The 25,592-nt window shown below is 40.8% G+C and overlaps 1 protein-coding gene across 1 annotated transcript in view; it reads right to left on the bottom strand.

The window, feature by feature from the left end:
* Positions 1-25,592, bottom strand: part of ITPK1 (inositol-tetrakisphosphate 1-kinase) — a 157,186-nt gene that overhangs the window by 54,095 nt on the left and 77,499 nt on the right. Inside the window, exons 4-5 of the mRNA XM_064512155.1 lie at positions 24,330-24,455; positions 11,381-11,498 (exon numbers count right to left, since the gene is read on the bottom strand). Coding sequence (XP_064368225.1) covers positions 11,381-11,498; positions 24,330-24,455 — 244 coding nt within the window. The remainder of the gene's footprint in view (positions 1-11,380; positions 11,499-24,329; positions 24,456-25,592) is intronic.

Raw genomic sequence — 25,592 nt, 5'->3', positions numbered from 1 at the left:
CATGCTGGGTCCACACAAGGCAGGTGTCTACAACAATTTCAGCAAGACACTGTTAAGCTCACTGCTTCAACTGGCTCAAGCTTCAACTAGTTGATGCTTTTCATTCTGAAGAATAATTAACATCGGAAAGTACCGGTCTGGAAAGGGCCTCACAAAGTTAGCTATCCCCATCCCACTGCATTCAAGCAAGATGAAACGCTCACACCATCACTGGCAGATGTTTGTCCAATCTGTTCCTAAAACTTCCAGTCAAGGAGGTTCATAACTACTCCATTAGTTTGTCCCAGTGCTACAGCAGCCCTGCAGCCAAAAAACTCCCCAAATCTTACCCCAGTTAACTCCTTCTGCTGCAAATTAAACCAACCACTTATGCTTCCTCTGCCTACCATGGCAAACCACCGATCACCGTCCCCGCACACATCAGCCAGGATCAGACCTGCCACATTCACAGGCTTCTCTACCGCTGCCTAACCCTCAGGAGGATCCTTCTGTGAAGCAGGCATGTGTAGCTGGTGTTTCAGAGAGTAAACTGGGTCTCAGTCAAGGACCTGAATCTCAAAACAGAGATCAGAAATGCCTGGTTCCTGGCCTGGTGGCTCTATTCACTGCATTTCTTGACATATCAGATAATGCAAGTCAGGCTGGAGAGCTCTAGAACCAGACCTATTTGAAAAGTGCAACTGTTGTGCAGATTTGGCTGTAATGAAACTGCTCAATAATCACTGGCCTTATGGATCCCAAAATCTTAGTGCCATATTCCGGCAGATTCAGAAATTCCCTTAACATATACCTTGCCCTTAATGCTGCACACAGACAGGTATTAAATATGGATCAGGACTTAGCACAGGATGGGACTCAAATCCCGTCTCCCTACTACTCACCTGGAGAGGCATCATGTCCATGCACCAGGAACCGAATAGCCTAGTGTGAAGGAATAAGCACTCTCAGTTTCAAGAAAAGAAACATTTCAGTGAAACTTTCACACAGGGACAATATCTCAGTGGACCTTCAAATGCTAACAAAATACAAATCAGAAGGCCTGTGACTCTTTCTGAACATTGAAGTCTTTCACCTTCTTCAAACTATTTTAGCACCTCTTGGGTCAAGAGAAGGACCTTAATCAGAATATTTACATCAGTAATGATGGTGTGGGGTAGAAGTATTTGCAACATTGACATTTTGCATGTCCGCAGGATAGATTTCATTGCTGGCTGCTTGCGGGCACTCGAGCTGAGACAGAGCAAACACTCCCATTGCATCCTCAAGCTGGTTAAGAAGGAACTGGAATATAAACACTCCCTTGGGTGGGAATCCTTATGCTGCGTCTAAAGTTAACATGCTTAGTAACAGCTGAAATCTCACTCTCCTCATCCCAGGAGACACTAAAGAAGCTAGCAGCTGAGCTGCAGAAAGGGAAAGGCTATTCTGATCACGGAACAGACTTGTAAGGCAACCAGCAGGGTAAGACTGGGGAAGTATTATCTGTCCATTTGTTTTTATATTCACATGGGAGATAAATTTTGCAACTGGTCGGTTTTCATTGGGATTTTGTTAGGTAACAAGGGAGGAAATGAAACAAGAAGTCTGAAAGTCACTGAGAGGTCCCAGTGCTCTAAGTAACACCCTATCTCAAACAATACACAAGAGTGATCTGGAGGAAAACCTCTTTGATCCTCTAGTAGAACAAGAACTAATAGACAAACTCATTCAAGGGTGTTTGCAATGTTAAGACCCTGTCATATATTATCAGCACCTGCCCAGCAGTGCCATGGCTCTGCCCCCACAGGCACATCCTTGCCTCACTCCACAGAGCTTTACTCAGTGTGTGCTTTAACACAGTGAAATAATTACGGAAGAAAAGACAGTTACAACTACATCATCCAGGTATACTTCTGAAGGACAGCAGCTTTAACACCTCAGGCTGTATTTGAAGTTCCCATTTAACATGCAGTATGCTCATAATAATTAATATAAAATCCCAAGACTTTACTCAGAAGAGGGTAAAACTGCCAAAATATTACTATTTGTACCAGCTTTAGAATTTATGCAGAACTGGAAAACTCTTTAAACCACCACCGTCCTGTCAGGCACTGTTACTTCATAGGAGATGGGAACAGACCACAGGCATTATCAAGCCAAATGAGACCACAGCTCAGCTGATAGTGTCATCTCATCTGAAATGCACTGCCAAGTGGCAGAAGCTCAGAGAAAAGTGAATGCATGCTGTCCCCCAACATATCCAAAGCTATGGAAGTTCAGGGTTCATAAATGGAGTTTCTTTCTAACTTCTCCCAATCATTATCACGCATCCCAAAGCACGACTGTTTATAAAGCTTCTAAACAAATAGCATATATTTATCCAATGCAACTGTGAAAATTTCCTTTCTTTTTCAGTCCAACTATGCTCTTAGTTGATATTTTATGGCAATTCCACAGATGGAGTAAGCTTTATGGGAAATCTCTACTCTGATATGGTACGAAAGGATAAAAAGGAGAACATTTCTCCTTTTCCATTTATTCGTTTTTTATTTGCCCTGGTTTTGTTCCATCTCTTCTGGCCCCAAGTTTATCTCACTATCTTCTGGTGTGGCTGTCTCTCAGCCCCAACCACAGCCCCTCTCCCTAGAATTTCTTTCATTTCTAATGTGTATTTTTAAATTCAGAGAAGCAGAACTGAACTCAGTCTTCTGGGGAGAGAAAGCATTTTACTTCCATAACTGTATGCTCAGTATCTTCCAATGCTATTTTTGGCCCCCATAATCTTTTTGTTTGATTCTGTTGGCATGCTGTCTTTTGACTACTGAGGCACAGGGGGAAGGAGTTTCCAGTGCACTATCCACAGCGACGCCAAGGTCCTTCCTGAGCAGTGAGTCAATTCACAAGTTAACAATGCATGAACGTTCATATTATTTCTTTGTGGGCCCAAGAGACTGCAATAAACTTGATCTATCATCATGCTGGCTCTCCCCTGACCTGTGGTAGGCCCATCTGATATTCCTGCCTCCCACAGCCTGGAAAAAAAACAAACAATTTGGGTTTGTCTGAATGATTTGCCACCCTACGTTCATCCACCTTTTCCACAGAGATAATAAACGTACTGGAACACCACTAGGATGGAATGTTTGACTTACCACATCGAAAGCAGTTTATTTATCTCTGTCTTTGGTCTCCATCTCGTACTTTGTGACACTTCCATTTACTTAATGTTAGCTCTGAAAAGGGTGGGGTTTTTTTTTTTTGGAAAGTTATTCCAACATGCTGACTAGTATCTATCCATCTATTTAATCTTCAGCTGACAACTTCAAAGAGCTCTAACAGGTCAAAAACACTGAAAACAACCTGAGCAACATGGCCAGACAGTGCCATTTGGGAGACATCTTTTTTCTACTATTCAGATTATTTTTAAACTGATTTAAGAAGCAGTGGGCCACTCTCAGTGCACAGAAGTAAACAAGCTGCATATTTCCCTCCAAATGCCACAGGTTCTGAAACATGCTCAAAGCAATTCATTTTGCCCATCAAACAGGATGCAACAAATGCCTGTAGCACTACCACGCTTTGTTCTCAGTGTAGCATCTTTCCACTTTCATCGACCTAATCTGTATCCTGCAGAATCAGTGTTTTGTTTCCTTTACACAAAAGCAATATAGCGACCTTAACTAACTGTGGCTACTGACATTCCAGAAGAGTTCACTGTCTGCATACAGCCATGCATGTCTATGGATGCACATACACATCTTCATTTTCCCCTGTACACAGGATTTACAAATTTGAAAAAACAAGAAAAATCAGCATTTTCCAATCACTACTGTAAGAAAGGTGCCCAAAACAGGAATACAGGCAAAATCTTTGAGCTGTATCAAATAATGATGACATTTTACTCATAACCTTGTCTAGGAAGGCAAGCCATTGATAGTCATAGAGTTGGTTCCACTTAATAATACACTACACAAGAAATTCAGATCATCTCAAGTCCCTCCCATCAAACTTCACACTTGCAGCCTCTTCTACCTTATCTACAGAAAGCCACATGGAGAATGCATGAGATGGAACAGTCTACTGGTATCAAGGAACAAAAAGGCACTCAAGCATTCATTATTTTCTTTGCTGATATGCTCAGATGCCCTAACAGTTGCACAAAGCTAGCAGACAAATGAAAAAGCAGCTGATACTACTTTCAGATTGGATGCTAGTGACACTGGTAAGCGAAGGCATCCTCTTTGAGGATCTCTCAGGCACTGTTGAAGTCAGCTGACCCCAAGGTAATTTGACAAAGTCTTAAAGTCATGCTAGACTCCTCATTAGGAGAAATTAAAATCTAACCAGAGGTCTCACATATTGGCCAGATCCTTGTCTGGGACAATTTGATGGATGTTATTTTTCTTGTCCAGGCTAGACTATTATATCACATCTTTCAACAAACTGCTTCTTCAGCAGCAAAAGTAACATGAACACACCACACTGGAACTTGACGAAAGTTCTACCAGCCGAGTCCTAGCTTCTAATTCAGATGATAGGTCCTATTTTTCAAAACTTTTCTCCTGACCTATGGTCTTACACAACATGAGTAGAAACAGCAACGAGAAAGGCACCTGCTGCAACAAGTATTGCCAGCTGAGTTTTACATTGATATTGTGATCAATTTACCATTTGTTGCCTCTTCTTTACTTTTTCTAGCACACAAGTATTGGGAAAAGCATTTTCTCTTGCTGGATACCAGCCAGGGAAATTGTGGCTCAAGATGATCAGAATAACTTGAAACAACTGTGCTGGAATTTAAAACATCCGGTTTATTCAATGAAGACTTCTTCATGAGAAGAAGAATCCCTGCTCCTCCTTTCCTTATTCTAAAAGAGAATTGTCTTCAAGAATTATTAATTTTGTTCTCTGGTCTTAAAACCCAAACTGGATATGCCTTAAGAACGCCCCATGAAGCAGAGTGCAGTATGGCTTCTATCTTTACCCCAAAAATCTGATTGAGTCAGTCTTTCTTTAGCTCCACCCAAACACAAAATTCAACAGAAGCTCTTGTTTGAACTGCTATCAATTTTGCACGTTTTCAGCTTTAACAAGTATACAAATGCTTTGAAATGATGCACATGGATGTAAAACCAATGTTTCCAACACTACTATGCATTAAATGGATAAAAGGCTCCAAGCTTGTTTCTTTGTTGATGCTGATAAGCAAAAGAGATTGAAAGTGGGAAGTAGATTCCACATATCTGGCCAGAAAAGCATACAAGATTGAAAGATTAAGCCTAAGTGCATCCAGAAGTAACATCTAAACCTTACAGGCAGGCTTATTTTGAAAGCTCAGTAACCATCAAGACTGCTGGAATAGAAGATGAAGACAGTTTATTAGTTCAAGGAGTTCTGATTAGCATACTAGGAGCCAAACTGTAGAAATGCTTTCAGTTTTATTGTAGTCTCCAGGCTTTGTGTCTGTATCAGACTACAGAATCAGTTTGGACATTACCTAGCTGACGTGCCTTGCCCAGCAGAACCTCACTCCTGGTTAGGTAACATGGGGAGCAGGGACTGTGAACAGCTCTGTTCCTTTCCACGTAGGTACCCAACTGTCTGGTTCCTACCTACTCTGGGACAAAGCTGGCACCTCAAAGTAATGAAAACCTGGGAAGGGTGAGAGGGACAAGAAGGGAAGGGTGAGTATAATCACATCTAATTTTCAACATTTTTACCTCAGGAAATCCTTTTTTAAACTACCTTACGAGAGCAAGCTATGCAACTGTTCAAGAAAGGAGATTCTGGGTTCCCTCTGTGTCATCCCTATTTCTTTTCCTGCTACCTCTCTCAGGATAGTCTTACTCATTTGGAAGCAGCTGTTTACTTCACATTTCAAAGCCAGAGCTCGTTTATTATAACACCAAGATGGCCATGTCTCTCTGTCAACCCCCCCGCCCCCCTGTGAAAGAATGAGCTTTTTTGAGAAAGATGTCAGGTGATACCTCCTTGGGTCAAAAGTCCCACAGTCCTTCCAGTTTTACACAGCAGGGCTGAGATTTACTGAAACTGCTGACAGCCACAGTACAAACCATTGTCACATGCAAGGCTGCTGTGTGCTGATGCTCTTTGGAGAAAGTCCTTGCAGCCACAGAGAATATTAATTTCATTCCAATTACTTCCCTCCATGCTTGTACACTAGTTTTGAGGCAGAAATTAAAATGCAGTGAGTGAACATGCACCATACTTGCAGCAAGTTAACAAGACATCTGTTTGCATGCATTCTTGGTGGATAGAGGATGCACAATCAGCAAGGGAGACTTCGCATCGAAACACTTGAAGGGTTATTTGCAGTGGCTAACATCGGGCCTCTAACTCAGATGCTTAAAAGTGATGTGTCCCTGCATAAGCAAGTGATTCTCAGGTGGATGATTTAGAGCCCTTAAATTAAAAACAGATTTTTCCTTTCACCTTATTAGGAGCTTCAAATATAGACAGAAGGTGCCTAAAGTTGCTGCAGCAATAGTCTTCTCCTTCCCCTCTGACCGAAACTGCTGAGAAAAGTAGGCCAGATAGTAGTGACCATAGTTTCAAAAGGGGAATACCTAAAGTTATACATCTAAAGCTATTTTCAGGCCCTTTAACTGGGTGGCCTAATTTTGACAAGTCCTGAGCCTGCAGTACTCCAGAAATATGTGTGTTTCACACCTTCCAAAAACAAAATCAGGCTACCTACTTTGGCATCTAATTGCAGATACCCAGTTTTCTGCTCAACAATAGATCTACAGCATCTATTAAAACAACACATAGGAACATTGCTTGACACCAGAGACTTACTGTATCAGAGTGTGTATATGAACATTTGAGGAAGGGGTTCCTATCCTGAAAAACATGTCATCTAAAGGGAAAAGACAAGCAGACAAGCATCAAGAAAAGGAAGCTGCACAAGGCTGACCTGCTGTGCCCAAGGTCAGGCAGCAAGTCAGATCCAGTGCCGAGCAGAAAAACCCAGAGTCCCAAATCAAGTGCCTTATGCATTACATCATGCTGAGCTTCTCTCTTCTGGTCACAGAAGATATATGCAGCTGTTCAAAAAGTATTTCTTTAATTATGAGAAAGAAAGAAAGAAAGAATCCAATTAAGAAATTCAGAGAAAAAAAGAATGGTGCTGTGCTCCATTCCTTGATATTCCTGAAAATCCGAAAGCAGCACACAGAGCAGCAGCATCTCATAATATAGTAAACAATCGAACATAAATGGTTTCCATTACATACTGTGATGAAAATATCATAGCTAAATGGTTTTATATTGTTTAGTGTGTCCTCAGGGAATAGTTCCTGTAGTTCAAAGAAAGCTGTTCAGACAGGGAAACTCAGGAGTAACAATTAGTTCACACAAGAAACCTTCTTTCTAGGGGAACCCTATGAAGACAAATTTAACTCCAAATCTAAAGTTTCTACAGGAATTATTAAAGAATCTAAGAAGATATCAAAATCATGAAAAAAATCCACATGCAAGTGATTAAAGAAATGAACTCCAAGGTCTGCAGTACTTAAGCCCAAACACTATCCAAGAAACCCGTTAGTCACTTGAGACAGAAAAGGAAGCTGAGTTATATATGCAAATACTAAGGAGCACAACTAGTGAATAGCATGTTTATCTCAGTTCTGGGTTTAATTCCTTCAGTTTAGATTATTACTTGTAAATATGTAGGGAATTTTAAAACCTTTTAACCTTTAAACTAAAAATGCAATGTAAAAAAGGTAGATCCCTAAGCCTAGTCACAGTGGCTATCTACTACCATCTTAAGCATAATTTAAAAAGTCAGATCTTGAAGTTCTGTGGCTGTAAGATCACAGCTTTTGAACATGGCGTCAGAGAATTTAGTTATTTTTCAAGAGGTCAAAACTTGAAAATAGCTGAGACAGCTCCAGCCACACAATCCCCTGTTAAAAATCAAATTTCCATTAAATCATGCTCCTAATCTTTCACCAAATATTAGAGTATCTGATCTAGAGCATTTTGGTATCAGAAGTCATTCTTCACAGATAAGTAAACAAAGCAGCACAACCATGGAGAGAACTCAATAGCTACACCAACAAAACTTTTCAGTGCTTTATTTCGGAGAGACCTGCCAGCTATGTAGGACACAAGCTGGGAATGCAAACTATTTTTTAAAGTCTTTTGAAAAAGACACAGAAGTGAAGGTTTCCGAATGACTAGCTCTTTTTGAGCTTACGCTCAAAATAACAGAGAACAGGAAAGAGGAAGTCACAGCCTGGATCAGACTATTTCTTCCAAAAAATAATCCAGTAAAATCAATGCTAAAGCACCTCTTACTAAAATTCTTAGATGAGACTCCCACTTCCTTGTAAGGCTGGAATCTGGGGAAAAAAATCTCTGCAATTCACCAGATCAACCATTAGATGCACGCTGGCACACTGGGTTCAATGTGAATCTGCACACTTCCGCAAGGACTGACTGGTTATAGCATCAGCTTAGGAAAAGTTCATGTTCGTTTCCCTGTTTTGCCCCAGATTGCACGTACAGCTCTTGCCTATTTATATATAGTTCCTCTCCACCTCAGTCCCTTCAATGGCCATGAACTACGGTAATAGAGACAAAAAGCATGCCACAAAGCATCTTTCCCACCCATTCCTCGGAGGCTAGATCAAACTGCTTATCTTTTAGACACTGGACTCCATACAGAGCATGCTACAGGACTTTCAATATGCCTCATGATTTCTGGATACCCAATTTTAGATACTTCAAATGGGAACTCCTCCTTCAGGAAATATTAACAACTGACTGTTGAAAGGGCAGGTAAGGTATTAATTCGGACATCTAGCAGATAATTACTTTAAAAATCAAACTGTTTGTAGAATGCTGAGCCCTACTGCTGCAGATTGCAGTCATCTCCGCCACTCCTGGTATTCTCAAAGGCGTAGGTAACAGATGCAGGCAGCTTCAGCACTGTACATACTGGAGTGAGCAGAGCACATGCTCGTATTCCCTTTAAAGATTTGCATCAGTTTGGTTACAGTTCTTCTAAGATCTACAGAGTTGAAATGAAATGTAACGTAAAGACCACAGACTATGCTACACTTCTGCTTACTCTAAACCATAATTCAAACATAGAGGTAATGATCACCTATATCTAAAACTGGTCTCTAAGTGAGACACTGAATTTTCATTTTAAGGATTTTCCCAAGCATAAGATTCTTCCTCACACAAATACTCAACCTTCTAGAGTTCAGGACATTCCCTCGGAAGAGACAACCTCTTGCACTGAACTTAACCCATCACATCAAATTTGTATCTTGTGACAAAACAGGCTGTCTAGTTGCAGCTAAATACTACAATATTGTTCTTGGTAGTGACCTCCATTTTGAAATTCCAGGAAAAAAAAAAAAAGAAGCTCTTAACACCTCCTTCTATTTGCAAATCTATTACTGCTTGTTTGAGTTTTCGAAGTGCTCATGGCCTTGGGGTTTCACAAGACAGTAGCAAAGCAGAAAACCCAATTTGGCAGGCAAAAACAAGGAGGGGAAGAAAAACACGTCATGCTGTCTATAGGGACCTTCCTTTTTTGGTCTCCTGAATTTCTCCCTGCAAATCATTACATGAAGGAACAGAGAGATTGATCTACTTAGGCCAGGCCAGGCCAGGCCAACAAGTTCGCCAATTATTCTGCTCTCTTGAGATTTCCCCTGCTAAATACAAAAGCTAAATTCAAGGTTTCTGTCATGGTATTTTTGATGATAAGATAGAAACAAGCTGAGGTGTAGTTACAGAGAGGGATATGGCCATCCAACACTGCCGTGGTCAGTGAAAACTACTTTCCCCTCCCTAATTCCTCAATTTTATTAACAGCTTCTCTTCAAAGTGTCAGATTTAACTGAATCCAAACCTACTTTTTTTTCCTCCTTAAGGACTTATTCCTTTTTCTCATTGGTTTGACCAGGGAAGGCTGAAATGTGTGCAAGACAAATTACTTGCAAAAGCCATGTATTCTCCTGAGCATATTGTTCCCATAGAAACAATATTATCGATAACAATAAAAAATAGTGAATCTCTCCACTGTCAGAACAAAAAGCAACCACTTCTGCAAAGCACAGGTTTCACTTGGAACTTCTCTCCCCCTCACATACACTGCAAGAACCATTCCAAACCAAAACCCTTTAAAACTAATTGAACATTTTCTCCTAAAAAGATTCCAAAGCATAAGGCAGAGGTGCTGCAAATTATTAGTCTTATTTTTATTTTTATGTACTTGAGAGGCTCCTAAAGACACTGCTTTTGGGGCCAGGCAGTAGGCCTATAAATCCGCATTTACAAAAATATCAATTGACAAGCTCCTTCTCTGCCCATAATGACAAGGGTAACACAATCATAATGGTAATTGCAACACTACCACATTAGAATATAGTTCAGAAAAGCAATTTCACAAAAGTATAGTCAAAAAGTATAGTACAGTTACTTCAAGAGCTGCTCCAGATTTAATCTTAAGACAAGAAATATTTCAAGAAACAGCTGTACTTTAGTTGCTAAATACTAGCTATCATTAGATACTATCAGTGAAAAGATGTATAAAAAAAGAGTGTAAAATACCAAGTGCTAGCAGTCTCCCTCCCCTTTTGTTTAAAGGTCAGCAAGAAAAAAACCCTTAATGTCAAAAGAATAATACATTAAAGTCTCTAGATCAGCACAGAAGCTAATCATATCAGGTTAAGATGGCAATAACAGAGGTAGAAAGGGAACTAGAGACCCCAACTTAGTTAAATGGTAAGATACGAGAACCAATCAGGCCCAGAAGGGGTGTCCTTCCAAATATCGGCATGCAACTCCAATGATGCCAATTAAAGAGAACAGTCTACATCAGGTAACTAGTCAACACCAGAAAGCGCCTTTATGTTTCTTTCTAGCAATTAGCTAAAGCAGCAGGATTCCAGCATTTCTGAAACATCTTAAGCTCACGCTACAATTTTGTGTCTTTTGGTCCCTTCCAGAAAGGATTTTTCTTTTTCCATAAATCTCCCTCAAACTCAGGCCTCAGGACTTCCATAACAAGCTGTTCAGTTTGCACAATCATGTCAATTTACCAACACACACAAAAGATAATGTTTTCCAGAAAATTTCTGAGAGTGCTCACTGTAATAAATATGCTCCCCATTAAGCCCACATCACATTTTAACCAGATCCAAACCTCCTTTTTATACTTTAAAAAACAAGAGCATTGGATTTCAGAGGACAATCCTGTGACACAGGAATGCTTCAGTGTTTGTGCTCCCATGGAGGGAGAGAATGCAAGCGCCTCAAAAGCACTATTTAAAACGCTGTGTCCAGTCTCCAGAAACCAGCTGCTTCTTTCTTTAGAAGTCCCCAAAAAGCCGTCTGGGAGAGCAGGTGATTGTCCTACCTTGCATGTATGCCTCTATTTGCCGAATGAGCTCGTAAGACTTGGATCGGTCCAGAAGTGTCCGAATAGCTGGAAGAGGGTCCAGGATAATGGTTTCAGGGTGAGCATCAATATATTCCTGCAGAACAAATATGGAGTAAAAAAAATGGCATTAGGTTGGCTGAAGTGTGTGAAAAATACTGACTTAAATACCCTAATCAACCGCTAGTTTCTCTTCAAGAGAAGGCAAAGAGACATTGGCAATGCAGGAAGTGACCAGCCTAGACACTGACATTTCAAATAAACACAAACATGACAGCTAACTGTTTTAGGATGGCAAATTCCTCCTGTGGACACACCATCAGCAGTGAAACCTGTACTGCAAACACATCATTTCTGAAGGAGCCAGTGGCAAAGTGCCACAGTAACAGCCGTGAGCAGGGCTGAGAAAAGCAATTAGGAGAAGAAAGATGACATACTGCTATCTTGGGGTCAGCCTTGCAATTGCATTGAATTACTGCACATGAACATCAAAACTAAACCTGGATTCTTTAACGTTGTTATTATTACTGTCCTCTAACTGTGCTGAACACAGTGCTAAGAGCTGGACGATAAGGGCTGGAAATTGTTTGGCAGAGCTGCAGAGACTGCCGCTTCAGTGTGTCCTGTTGAAAGCATCCACCTTGCTACTTCTCTAAGCTCAGACTCTCCTCACCTAACTACAAGAAAAAAGAAATATCCTTACGGGTCTTCGTCTTGGGAACTCACCTCCCCATTCCCTGAGGTCATGACTGTACTCCATCTTGGCCATGAACATATACATAGCTGCCAGATACTGCAAGATAAGCTGGGTTCCATTCCTTCATCCTTGCCCCCACCCTCGCCCCATGAAACCAATGGGCCTAACAAGCATCCATCTCATCCACTGAAAATCAGACAAACACTTCCAAAGTTAAAATCCGCTTTCGTTTAATGCAACTTCCCAAAACCATCTTTGCATTTCCATTCATTTCTTCAAAAGCATTTGTGCAAATCCATGGTAAATGCTTCTGCAGGTGACTATTTTCATTAAACCCTATTTCCTTATGCTGGTTGCTTCAGTGAAGGAACCAAACTCCGCAAGATACTCAGGAGTATGATGAGGTGGCCCTGGGAGATGCACTTTGCTAGATACTGAGCTGGAGGTAAAAGAATGGAGATATCTGTTCCCAGCAAGTGACTTTGCTCCAAACTGACTGGCAGAGTGGGTTGGGTTTTTTTTTTGTTTTGCTTTTTTAAAGCAGTTGCTTGCTGCTGGCTAAATAGTCTGAATTGATGGCTTGCTGAAAAGGGATTATTCTTTTGAGGCTAACAGGATCCAGCATGCGGGTTTAGTGAACCCACTGCATCACTCACAGCACACAAGTGGCTTTACTTCACAGGGCCATGACGCACAATTCAGGGGCAATATATGTACCCGACATATATAATAATTCCTGCAGAACATACAGAGCAAATTCCCCAAAGACATGCTTAACTATGCTGCTACCTGGGAAAAAGAAGGGATAGAGCCTTTTCCTGAGTCGGTCATTGAGACTGTCAGATCCAGCTGCTGCGTCTTACCCTTGCAAGCAGTGACCCTGGGTAAAAAGCCCCTTCTGGCTCATTGGAGCAGAAGATGGGTTCATTTCAAGTCATTAACACCCAGAATATACAGAGGGTAATATTCATTTGTCTGCTGCCCCCAGCACATCCAGAGCTTGAAGCAGAGAGAACAGTTACCTACAAAACCAGGCACTGTTAGTGGAAGGTCCAAGAGACTCAGTCAGCTCTCAAATACAGAAGAGATTCATCTGTTTTTAAAGACAGAGTAACTTGTTACCTCAGGCATCTTAAGCAAATATATCTGTGTTTCTCTACACACGTGCCCTGTTCACACAACAGCCAGAAGACATCTTACGGCATTAGGATGTTGCAGTGATTAGGCCACTAGCTTGAACTTGCTGATCATGAAAATCTGAGTCTCTCAACATATCTAAAGCATAACAAGACAGCTCTTTTGTCTCTCCATGCGTCAGCTTAAAAGACAGGAAGCTAACAAATTGTGCAACTTTATCAGCATACTAGGAGGATGAATGTATTAAAGACAGCGAAGAGCTCAGCCAATACTGTGGTATGGAGCTGTGCAAATACATGGTTCTGAAACGTGAGCTCAGCGGAGGTCTGACAGCAAACATCCTGAAGTCTTTCTGATGCATGTCCCTTTTCTTCCTTTCATACTGTGGTGACTCCCCCTGCCTTGAGCGGCCTCTGGTTCCATGTCGAATTCAAGCTCCCCATCCCCTAATGTGTGCATCCTCGTCATCCCCCTCACACATTCATTTGTCCTGTCTTTGGCCTCCATCTCCTTCACGTTAGTGCTTACACTCACACCGGCCTCCAAGGAGTGAACGGTCTTTCCCTCTTCTCTAGTCCCTTATCCACCCTCCCAAAGCTTACTGATACTCAGCTCAGCATTAATGAGTATTCCTCACTTTCCTATGCACTTGTGTGATTAATGCATTATGCTGGTTCATGTTACTCTAGGTATTTCCAGAAGGGGCCTTGCCTTTTTGTGCTTTCTGCAAGAGACTTGATGGTGCTTTATTTATAATGATAATAACGCTAAACTGATTAAAAAAATCATCTAAGCTCTAAGCTTGACACAGCATAATGAAGTGGAACAAGAATGAAAGCATGATCCTGAAGCAAGGCCAATATATTTTCCATAGGCCATCTCTATTTGAGCACAGCTAATGGTAACCACCGAGGATCAACACTGTTTAAGAGACACGTAAGAGACACGTGCATCAAAATGCACTCAAGTCCTTATAACTCTGCATCTGTTCTTATGGTATTGTGTAGCCCTTGGATTTCCATCACAAAGAGTTTACTCTGCATTTCAAAAGCAGAACCATCAAGTTGCAGAAGGATATCCAAGATAAATCACCCAGTCCTCCTTGGGCACGTACACTGCCAACATTATCCCAATCTCCTCCATCTCACTCCAATACCTCACCAGCACATGCGAAAGAAAGAGTTCCAATACCTATGCACAGAAAAGTACTCCAAAAAAATCCCATACCAAAACCACCTTAATTAATAATATTAATTAACTACTAATAACTAATAACTAATTTCCACAACAAGAAGCTACAATAGAAAAAATAAATTTTGCCTGATTCACAGAATTTACGTGGTACCACGTAAACATTGATTCTCTGCTGGGAACTGCTGCTCATTCAGACAGCATATCTTACTGAATATAAGATCAAGAAGATCACTCAACAGGCTGCAAAAGTCCTGATGTTGTCTAAGTAGCAGCAGTCTTCCCACAGCACAGAATGGCTCCCCCACCAGAAATACGTACCTACTGATGACCACAAAGGGGTCGAGTCTGAGAACTGTGATGGCGCATGAGCTGCTGCAAACATGAACTTGAAGAACAGAGCAGATGCAGAAGAAAAACAGAAACACTGAAGCCAATAGATAGCTTTAAAGCAAAAACTTTCAACTTTCAATGTTCAGCTTATCTCTGGTCACCCCAACAAAACAACCTTGGATTTACCAAAGGCTGGTATCCAACAGCACACTCGAGCAATCCAGGCAACAACCTGGAGGATATTTAGGCTTCCCAACGATATTTTGAAAGGGCTCTGTCCCTGGGCTGCAGTTCAGCTTGACCCAGACAATGTCTATGTTTTCCTCTTTCTAATCTTTGACATAACAAAAGCAAACAAGAAAAAACAAGGACTTTTTAGCAGATCCTCCTTTGTTTGTATTCCAGGCTTGGCCTTAAGTAATGCTCTGTACCAGCCCTACTACTGGCAGAAGGCCATCAATGAAACTTGAAATCAAAGAGAGACTCTTTCATGTTCCCTGGATATAGCTCTGGATATAGCCCCAAGAGTAAAAAAAAGCTTTTTTTTGAAACATATGTACATATGAGAATAGAGCTGTTCATCATTCTACCCAAAGGTAGCTAAAATATACATACTTCTTAAAAATATTTTAACAGAAAGTTGATACTGTATCTATTGCAAATATTAGGGCGTTAGATGATAAGAGATACTGAATGACTCATTGACTTGATTTTATTACTAGGTAATAAAACTTCCATGATCTTTTGTTTAATATTAAACAGAAGTTCCATAAAAAAAATGTTAGCAAATATAACAGTAACTGTTTGTATGTACATTTTCCTGTGTACAAAAACATGAAGATGACTGTTTCTAACAGCAGACCAATACTTTTCAAGGGGAAAAACAGATGTAGAGAGACACACAAACTTGTTTAAAGCCACAGATGGAGTTTGCATCAGATTCAGAATTAAAATACATAAGCTCCTTTTTCTTGTCTTGGAGGTAGATGCTCTTTTTGATGAACATTTTCCAAAAGAAAAAGGATAGGCAAGCTGGATTTTGAACACACATTGATCTAACATTTGTTTGTCTCTTTAAACCTGAAAGAGATTCCTGCAATGGAGGGAAGGGGGGGGGGGGGTCATGGATTTTCTCTCTTATTTTTCTGTTTACTCTGCATGTGAAAGCAACTTTCTGAGTACTCGCCTTCTTTGTTTTTCCTTCAAGAGTCAATCAAATTTGGTTTTTACAAACACCTACCCATAGGAAGCTATTTATCAGTTAGCACTTGAAGGACAGGTTTTCAGCTAATTTTGCCTGCTTGTGAGGCTCTTCCAACACAAACATACGAGCAAACTGTTTTTCAAATGGGAAAAGCACAGATACTGGCCTGTGAATTCAAGTGCAAACAGACCATTTCAGCTTTGTGTCCTATCCCGTGCTCCCAAGAAGAAAAAGATTACTTAGTTTTGACAGTTTCCTTTGATTTTTCTCTTGCCTTGTTTCAGCAAAACATGTGAAAATAAGTCTGAAAAGTTTATTTTCCACTCGCATAGTCTCCAAGGGCATGTATCACCTTCTTGAAGCTAGGACTTCTGATGAAAGCAATTAGTGCAGCAGGAACAATGCACCGTCCTCTCCCCAACCCCCAACTCCTTTCCTTCCAAAATATCCCACTAACTTTCCTTCCTCCTGGCCCCAAACCCTTCTAAGGAAACTTATGGATCAAGAATAGAAGAGCTCTTCCTGGAAACCCTCAGAGTAGGAGAGCCAACAGGAAGAAATATGGTGGTGCTGGGGAAGACGGGTGGCAAAAAAAAAAAAAGTAAACATTGTAAATTTACATCAATCTGACAGCAGAAGCCTGCCATAAAAATAGCTTGTTATCTATCTTTTCAAGAAGGCTAATGCAAAGAAAACCTTTGTAGAAGAAGTTCTGAAAGACAAATTAATAACCCTATTGATTTTCCATCACTTGAACCATTATTTTGAATGGAACAGACTAACAGGAAGCTGCAATGAATAAAGCTCCTCAAGCCTCTGTATAGCTATGACAGGCAGCTGTTCAGAGGGTATTTTGCTCTATGGAAGCAAAACAAATTCCTCTAGTCAGTGTCCTACACAAGTCAAAACAGACATATTCACTTTTCAATGTCATAAACTTTGTCTGGAAGGCAGGAACCGTGGTAGCCATGTCAAACAGCACTACAGTTCAATTTTATTTCTTTTAAGAAGGCAGGAATTGAAGCATCAGCAAGTGAAAGGGATCCTTGGGGACTATGCCTCTTCCCACCTGACTTCTCTCTCATGTTCCTCTGGTCAAGAAGGAACCACCGAGGACTGTAACAGTTTTTATTAGACAACAAATGATCTATGTTCAATCAGCCTAGCCAAGCACTATTGTGGGTAGGAGGGGAGACTAATTATCATCTCTACCCTCCCCAAAATAAGTGTCCTATGAATCAAATGGAAAGATTTCTCTACTTTACAGGGTCACTTTCATGCACTTCACAAGATGCTGCATGAGATCATCTTTTCGGCTTTGGATGAGATCACTAGGTAGTCACTGTTTAATCTTTAATGCAACAGAAAACAACTTGCGTCCGCCAGTACTCTTCTGTGGAATTGCAGTCCAAACCACATCCAAACGGCATGAAGACCTCAATCCTCAGCCCTAAAGGTCATCTTCAGCTAAAAGACCACTAGTAGCAGGCAACTCCTCCTTGCCGTTTTCAGAGTCTGCTTTAACAATTATTTTTTACAAGGCAGTTGAGAACAGCCAAACAGCAAGAGAAAAGGGCATGCTAAGAGGCCTCCTAATCTACTGGTACTCTGCAGCAGACCATAGCACAGTTTTTCACAGACTCCAGAGAGCAAGCGCACAGACTGATGTAAATGGGAAGCCAGTTTCCTATTCGACTCTCATGGGAGATGATCTAGGCCTCTACAATACAGCTCTAAAAAATAATTTTTCCAAAGGTCATAAATGTAGCTTGGCAGATTGTTCCTCCTCTCACAGTCAAGGATGCCTTGCACTCTGCTTCCTGGAAGACAGCTTCATAGAGACAACAGTAAGACAGCTGCCAGGCTTTACCTCGCTGTTAAATTTATATCCAATAGCAGAAAAATTAGCATCACAAATTTTAAACTGCCTGCTCTGCTCAAGATCATCAGAATTTTTTAGGTCACTTTAATAAACAATAAGGGAACCAAACTACTTCCACTTGCATGCAGATGCCAGAAATACCACAATGCTTATGCTAGGTCACACACACAAGTAGTTCTCTTGCAAGGCTGTCTCTTTTCTAAGTTGCTCACTGATTTTAGTTGAAAATAAAATCAAACAAAAACAAAACAAAAAAACACTTTATACAAGAGGATTATTACAAATTATTTCTTCTAGGGAACATGCACCTCATCTAATTTCCCATAGTTCTCAATAACCCTAAACAAAAATAACATAGCAGAGACAGAGATAGGCAACAATCTCTTCTGCATTCAAAATGATGTGAGAGCATACCCTTCAAACACACCCTGGCATGTATTTCAACACTGCTAGAACAGTCCGCTGCTCTCTCAGCTCGTGGGTACATGTTTTACCAGCCAGTCAATGAAAACTTCCTGCATGCAAACAACAGGAGGCTATGCCCAGCTCAGCCACATATGCATACCAGAAGTCCACCGCCTAGTTTCACTGGGGATAGGATATCATTCAAAAATGTGCCCACATGGGTCCCTGCTGTCTATACGAGAAAAAGATCTTCTCCCATTTTGGAAGGTGCTGGGGGAGATTACAATTCCATATCCACAGTCAGAGATACATGTAAGTCCAGTAATGAAAATGTACATTCTAGTTTCACTACACTGCATGATCCACTCTGCTGGGCTGAAGAACTCCCTCTCTGAAGAAAAGAGATTACATCAGACAGAGTGACTACTGTAACCTGCTCTGTAAATCAGATGTAATCATAGCTACTACAAATTTGTATCTGAGCTCCAATCAGAAACAAAATAACAAGGTTTATTTTCCTAAGACAGTCATTCTTAGCTGCCATAAAGAGTTCTTCCTATTAATCTCAAAAGGAAGTTACTACCATTTTCTCTAATTTACAACTTGCAACCCCCCCCCCCAAAAAAAAAACAACAAAAAAACCCACCACTTGGGGATGGAAATGGGATGGGCAAGATCATGTAATGAAACAGTGAAAAGGCAAGTGACTGAACCACATCACAGAAGCCTATTCTAATGCTCTATGCATTATGCTGCACTTCTTTGCAGGAAGATGACATTATCCTAAAAAAAAATAGATATATTAGATAATAAAGTATTTACTGAGCAACCAAGAACTAGCGACAGGGAGAGAAGAAAGAACATCAAGTTCTCCTTTAACATTCTTGGCTTCTTTATTATTTTCATTTGTGGTTAAGTTTAATATTCCTAAAAATGAAGGCCTTGAAGGCACTAGCCAGCTGGATCCAAGCATTTCGCAAAAAAATCAGATGAGTTTAGTGCAGCCCTGCAACAGACCTTCTAGAGCTTGTCTGGCCAAAGCTTGCTGTTGCGAGCAGTGCAATGCTGAATTGGAACTAGGCAAAATGTTCAAAAAGGAACTGTTTCTGTTCAGAGACTAAAACTACTGTCACCTGTAACACGAAACAAACATGAAAATTTAGATGAGTCCTCAAAACACAAGCAGGATTCATTATTTGTCCTCTGCACAGAAGATGCCAATATAAGATAATACTCGGTATCCACAGGGTGTTCTTCACCCTATTTATTTCCTTCTCATACCAAAGCAGTTAGTTCAACTGCATTTACCAGTCAAGTCCAGAGACAGGGAACTATTTCTTCTCCATCTGACTTGCTGAGACACTTACCCTCAACTCCATCTGTCTCTCCTACTTGAGCTCCAAAAGAAAAATATAAAGAATGTATTACTGCAGACAGCGGCTTTCTAATGATATACTTGCTTATTGATTAACAAATCCACAGGCAAGCAAAGGGTTCTCTGGATTACATGTTGCACATGTTATCAGATGTAGGAGCAATACCATTGCTTTCTACAACATGTAACACATGATCCAACTGTACAGTATTAGCAGAATAAATGACTTCAGATTTCCCACCAACCTACTGCAAATTAGCTTCATAAGCTTCAATGCTGATATTTACGGGAAAATTATGAAGTCCTTTACTAAGAAAGAGAGACTCATTTATGAAATGGAGACAGTGAGCTGAGGCACAGAAAGAGATAAGCATGCTACAGCAACAGAGATGGGAACAGACCAGAGAACTGAATTTCAGACATATTATCTAGTCTCTGGATTACAGTTATTTCTGTTTTGGTTTACTGTAACCTAAGCCTGTTCTAGCCTAACCTATTTCCCATTTGCTCTCTGTTATTCTTAGAAGGCAGCAGACAAGTCTGCAAAAATACCTAAGGAAACAGAATGCTCTTGTGCTATGTAGACTTTTAAATCACTTTATCACTATGTAAATCCTACAGAAAGAGTATGACATCCTGTGTCAAGTAGTACATACCTCTGTCAGTACTCTCCATGACTCCCTGAGATCAACGACTGTTCTCACCTCTACACATTAGTCAACATGTTGCAAGAACCATATCCCCAGTCCAAATCAATGACCTGACAGGTCACCCATTACTTTGCACGCTGCATGAGATTAAGGTAGTATCGCTAACAAAAAATTCAGGCACATGAAACAGGAGAGATGATGTTCACACAGACTAACTTGGGAAAGAGTATGGGAGAGAAGAACTGGGACACAAAACATTAGCTAGCATTAAAACTAAGATTTATTTGCCCCAGATCCTAGGGGAATGTTTCTTGCTGATTTCCTTTTGTAGTCCACTAAAAAGAAACATCTATGATTTCCAACATTAACAAAGGTAGCAAGAGCTGAAGCAGAGTGCTACAAAACAACAAAGCATACAAATAAACTACTATGTCCTCTTTAACCTGGGTCACTTTGAATGTGACGAAACTCTTGATTTATGATTTCTAATGGGAGAGGCAAGACTGAATTGTTGAACCTGCACACAAGGCTATACTTGAATAGGAGATAAAGTAGGATTTTAGGGCAATACAAGTTTTCTTGTTAGCTCTTCTTAAGGCAATGATTTGAAATGGTTCTTCACAAGTTGCTTCAGTGTTTTAATAAAGAAGGAATTAACTAGCCTGAGACATGCGAGAATACTTCAGTGAATTCACTGTAGGACATGGACATCACATCTTGGAAAAGGGCAGTTGGGGCGATGCAGAAGCACAGTTCAGTGCCTCCGAACTTCGATCAAGGACACAACTTGACAGGTTAGCCATTCAGGAACAACAAAGAGGCACATACATTAATAGATGGCAGCTGCCCGCAGGCATATAAATGGGAGGGGTCTCAGTGCCATATACCACAGTACACAGGATTTGAATACAACATATTTCTCAGCTGTTCTGAAATAAGGCAGCTCAAGTGAGATTTGTCAGTAATAGGAAAAGCTGTAATATTGTCCAAGTAAGAATTCCCCTATAAATCAGGAGTCTGCAACCTTTTTCTATTTGTGTATATCTAAAAATTTCCATTAGGAGTTTGGACTGCTGCGGAGAGGACGTGAGCCTCCTGGGAGCAGGCTTGTTCTTCTTCATTGGTTTAGCCGATCCCTTCGTGAGAGTCAACAGACCCCTCCCCACCTGTCCCCCGCTCTTCCTGTGGTCCAGGGCTCAAAAAGTGTGACAGTGAACAGCCATTAAAAATACACTTAAACCAAAGATCAGTTCAACTCCAACCCAGAATTCAGGTTTACAGACTAACATGCCTCAAGACGGCGTCCTTGTAACTGCAGTGAGCTCTTGAGGCTGGCAAAGATAGCACTAGGTATACAGGTCAGGCTTACCCTATAAGGTTAAAAACAGCACCAAATGAGGAGCTGGTGGAATTGAAGTGCTAAAGAAAGCTTAAATACTGTGATCAAAAGATCAAGGTGGTGAAATTGATGTCATCACCCACGACAGTAGCAAACAAATTTGATGACCCAGATAGAAATTTATGATTTCAGGGAGTTTTGCCATACTTTTACACAAGGGCTCCTGTCCCCTTCCCTCCAACACACATTTTGAAGAAAAATGTGGAAATTTGAGATCTCTGCATTAACCATTTGTTTGCTGAAACTAAATTATATTTCATTTTCTGAAAAAATGCAAACTGCACTATATAAAATACCTTCTTCCCAAGAAAAGCTTAGAAAATGGAAACAGTATCCCCACATATGTTTCTTAATATTATGCTGTATTAGCTACTATATGAGAGTTTGGCCTCCTGTATTAAACACTTATCATTTCTAAAAGTTTTAAAAAGTAGTTTTATTTCAAATAGTCTGTGGTTAAAAAAATTATTGCTATACTTATTATTCAAAATAAGGTATTTCAACTTATACAGTTTTGAGGAATCTGAGAATTTTAAGCGAAACTTTGGGCAGGTTTGTTTCCTGTTGAGAGAGGAGTTGTTTGTTTGTTGTTTTTTTCCCCCCTATATCAGCAACTGTTTTTAATAATTGTTTATTAGGCCCTTGCATCTCTAATCAGCTTATAATTCTTCTGTTCTATGCACTATCAAAAAAGATACAAGAACAGGTCACTGAACTAAAAAATAAATATATATTACTCATCTCTCACAACTCTCAATCTATCATACAGGCTCATTTGATAAAAAAATGTATCATTCTCACTGAGGTTTTCTAACTTCAGTAGCTTTAAAAAAGAAGCTTCAAGATTTAATCCATGCAAAAATAATGGATTAAGTTATTTAAATAGTAACAAAGGTACACAGTGTAATGTCAAGACATCATATCATCATTACTTTAAGAAATCTATGAGGGCAAGGGATTTAGCTTTAGCAGGTCGTTTTACCCCTAATGGCATTCCAAGCGTGCAGCAGCTGTCACGCAGGCAAGAGAACAGCCCATTAAGTTCTCAGCTAAAGCTAAGGCTCTAGCTGCAAAGTACTCTACCCTGCTTCATACCGAACTTAGCCTTCGTAGTTAAATGCAGCCTTAGCAGAATGCCTCCTCTGTACTTACTACTCTTTTCTCCAGACCTTAGATGCCTGAAAAACTAAAAATGCACAACCTTAAGGTATTGAATACAACGTGCCAACTAAGTGAAGTTCTCATTGTATTAGAAATATTCAACATCCATTGAAGGAATAAAAGAAACAGGTTTCAGATACTAACTGTGCTGCCACATACTAATTCTTCCATAACTGCTTGCAGAAGTTCCTCATCAACGTATTCTCCAGGGGACAAGGGTGGAGCCACAGTATTATACACAGTTGTTATCGCTGTGCATCATAAAACATGGCCTTCAGGAATGCACGTAACACGGTGAGGACTGGGAATCAGGCTTTCATGAGTTTTAATCAGCTGCGACCAACTCAACAGGTGTGTCCTCTCCCCTCCTTGGTTATCAGTTTCTCCCATCTATAGCATGGGGGTGTTGTGAAAACAAATTATTTAATGGTTGAAATACTGAAAGACTATGAGCACTAGCAGAAAGCCTCTGAAGTCCATCTGTCTAATTTCTTCAGTCTCTTACAAGCTTTGAGTGCTGAGGGTAGTGGATACCTGCGCTACTTAGCGATCAATAGTTACCTACTATTCAGAAAACTGGCACCAGAGGGCCAGACCCACAAGTCAAACCTTTTCATTTCCTGTGCAGGTTTGAATAATACATAGGTGGGAAGAAGTAGAACAGCTTTGTAACTAGAGCAAAGAGAATATTTTCTCCATGAAGTAAAATATTTTCTGCATTACTAGTAGTACGGTGTTAAGTAAAGCAAGAAGAACATTATTTCCTGAGAAAGCAAAGTTGTCAAAATTGCACAACTTATGAGAGGTCTTTCCACCTGATGTAAGCATATTTCACAAAAGTCTGAAAATATTTTATTTAATTTTGCTTCTCGTTGAAAGAGAAGAAGAAAAGATATGTCTTTAATCAAAGTCATGCACTAGAAACAATGCCTTCTAAAACGGTGAGTTCATCAGCATCCAGCCTACTGATAGGAATCCTTCAGAAAAACAGTTCTGTGTATCAGCATGCCCTTGGCTTGATTTCTGACCTACAGTGTAAACCTGGGGGGCGGGGAACAGGATTCTCAGCACCAGAGGACAGAAACACGCCCAGCAGCCTTGACATTATAGAAATTAGCGTTGCAAGAACAGAGAAGACTAGATAGGGTTGGCCCAGGTTAATTTAGTAGCTTCTATCGTGAAGAGATGCACAGAGAACTCTGCAAACACCTGCTCCCTTTTGTGGATGGCACTGCTGCACTCAAAGCGACAGCAGAATGATGACAGGTGGGAAACTAGCTATTACCTCACTTACCAATACAGTGTAAAACCTATCCAGAGGTGCAAGTCCATCTTAGACTGACAAAACTATTTTTTTCCAGAGCTCTCTGCTGCAGAGAAGCACTATACGAGAGAGCTCTTTTCACATGTCATTAACCACACAGAAAAGAGATCGAATTTGCTGCACCAAGTTCATCTTTCTGCTCAAGTGCAAAAGGGCTAAGAACCGCTTACCTGGAACCTGTGAACCAGCTCCAGTGACTGGCTGTCATTCTGGTCTGCTTCGAGGATGACATCTGTCAGTTTATGTATGATCACATCCAAAGGGCCCTGATCTTCAATTGGTTTGGTGAGGTCAAGCTGAAGGAATAGAGAGAAACCTTATATTAATATATGGAGGATCTGAGCTCTTGCTTCTGTCATTGTTCCCTCTGTTTCAGTTCAACCAGGCTGTTTCCCCCAAGGTACAAGGTGATGCCCCACACTAAGGGCATTTATTTTATATACCACTTTTATTTTGGTATGTTACTACAACCTGACTCACCTAAATCCCTGAGAATATGCATTTCATTGGCTGTCAGACCAAAAAAAAAAAAATCAAATTTTACCCAAATGTCTCAGCAGATTAGATCTAATTTCTTTGAAGAGCAACAAAGTCATTGCCAAGCACCCTTTATCCAAAGGTTTTTCCATGCTTCTTGTCTGTTCTGAGCCAGTATTTCCCTCATTCAGCTCTCTTCCCCTTACTTACACACCCTTGCAAAAGAAATGAGCCACCAGAGATTAACATCGCTAATAAAAGGAACATCTACTGTGCCCTTCACTGAACGACGGCAGAAAACAGCACCGAGGACAGTAATGCAGGTACTGCAAAAGCAGGTGACTCAGTGATCTTTGCAAATTCATCCGCTGTAGGGACAACTATATAGTTGGGGAGGAGGAGTGCAGCTCTCAGAGTACAGCTAACCGCCTTTGGCAGTTAGCAGGGCAAGGAGCACACGGGGGCGTGAGGGGCCAGAAACTCTGCTCCAGACAGCGTGGGCCTGCACAACAAAGGTGGCAATGTGTCATACGGCTTAGTCCCCCGTACCAGCTGGGGGAATTACCCCAGTACATCAGAGACTTGGACCCAGACAGAGCTCCAGAGAAAGGATGCTGCTGCCTAGGCCTCAAGCTGCAGGGAATGCCTGTTGCCTCTCCCTGGACTCCTGGGTGACATCTGTGGGAGGTGTGCTCTGGTCAAGACACCAAGTCACCAGGGAAAGCAGCTAAGGGTCATGGTAAGCAGACCACATAGCATCAGATCATCAACATCTGGGATGTCAGGATAGTGTCAGGAAAGGCAAAACTCAACCAGAGTTGAAACTGGCAAAGGATGTCATAAACAACAACTACAGCTTCCACTGCTACTTTAGCAGTAAAAGAACAAACTAGTAAAAAGAAGGCTTGCTGATGGATGGGGTGCACGAGATTCAGTGACAGCGGACAAAGATAAGG

The sequence above is a fragment of the Dromaius novaehollandiae genome, chromosome 5 (assembly GCF_036370855.1).
Source record: "Dromaius novaehollandiae isolate bDroNov1 chromosome 5, bDroNov1.hap1, whole genome shotgun sequence".
Classification (NCBI taxonomy): Eukaryota; Metazoa; Chordata; class Aves; order Casuariiformes; family Dromaiidae; genus Dromaius; species Dromaius novaehollandiae.
This window is presented reverse-complemented; position numbering and strand designations above follow the sequence as displayed.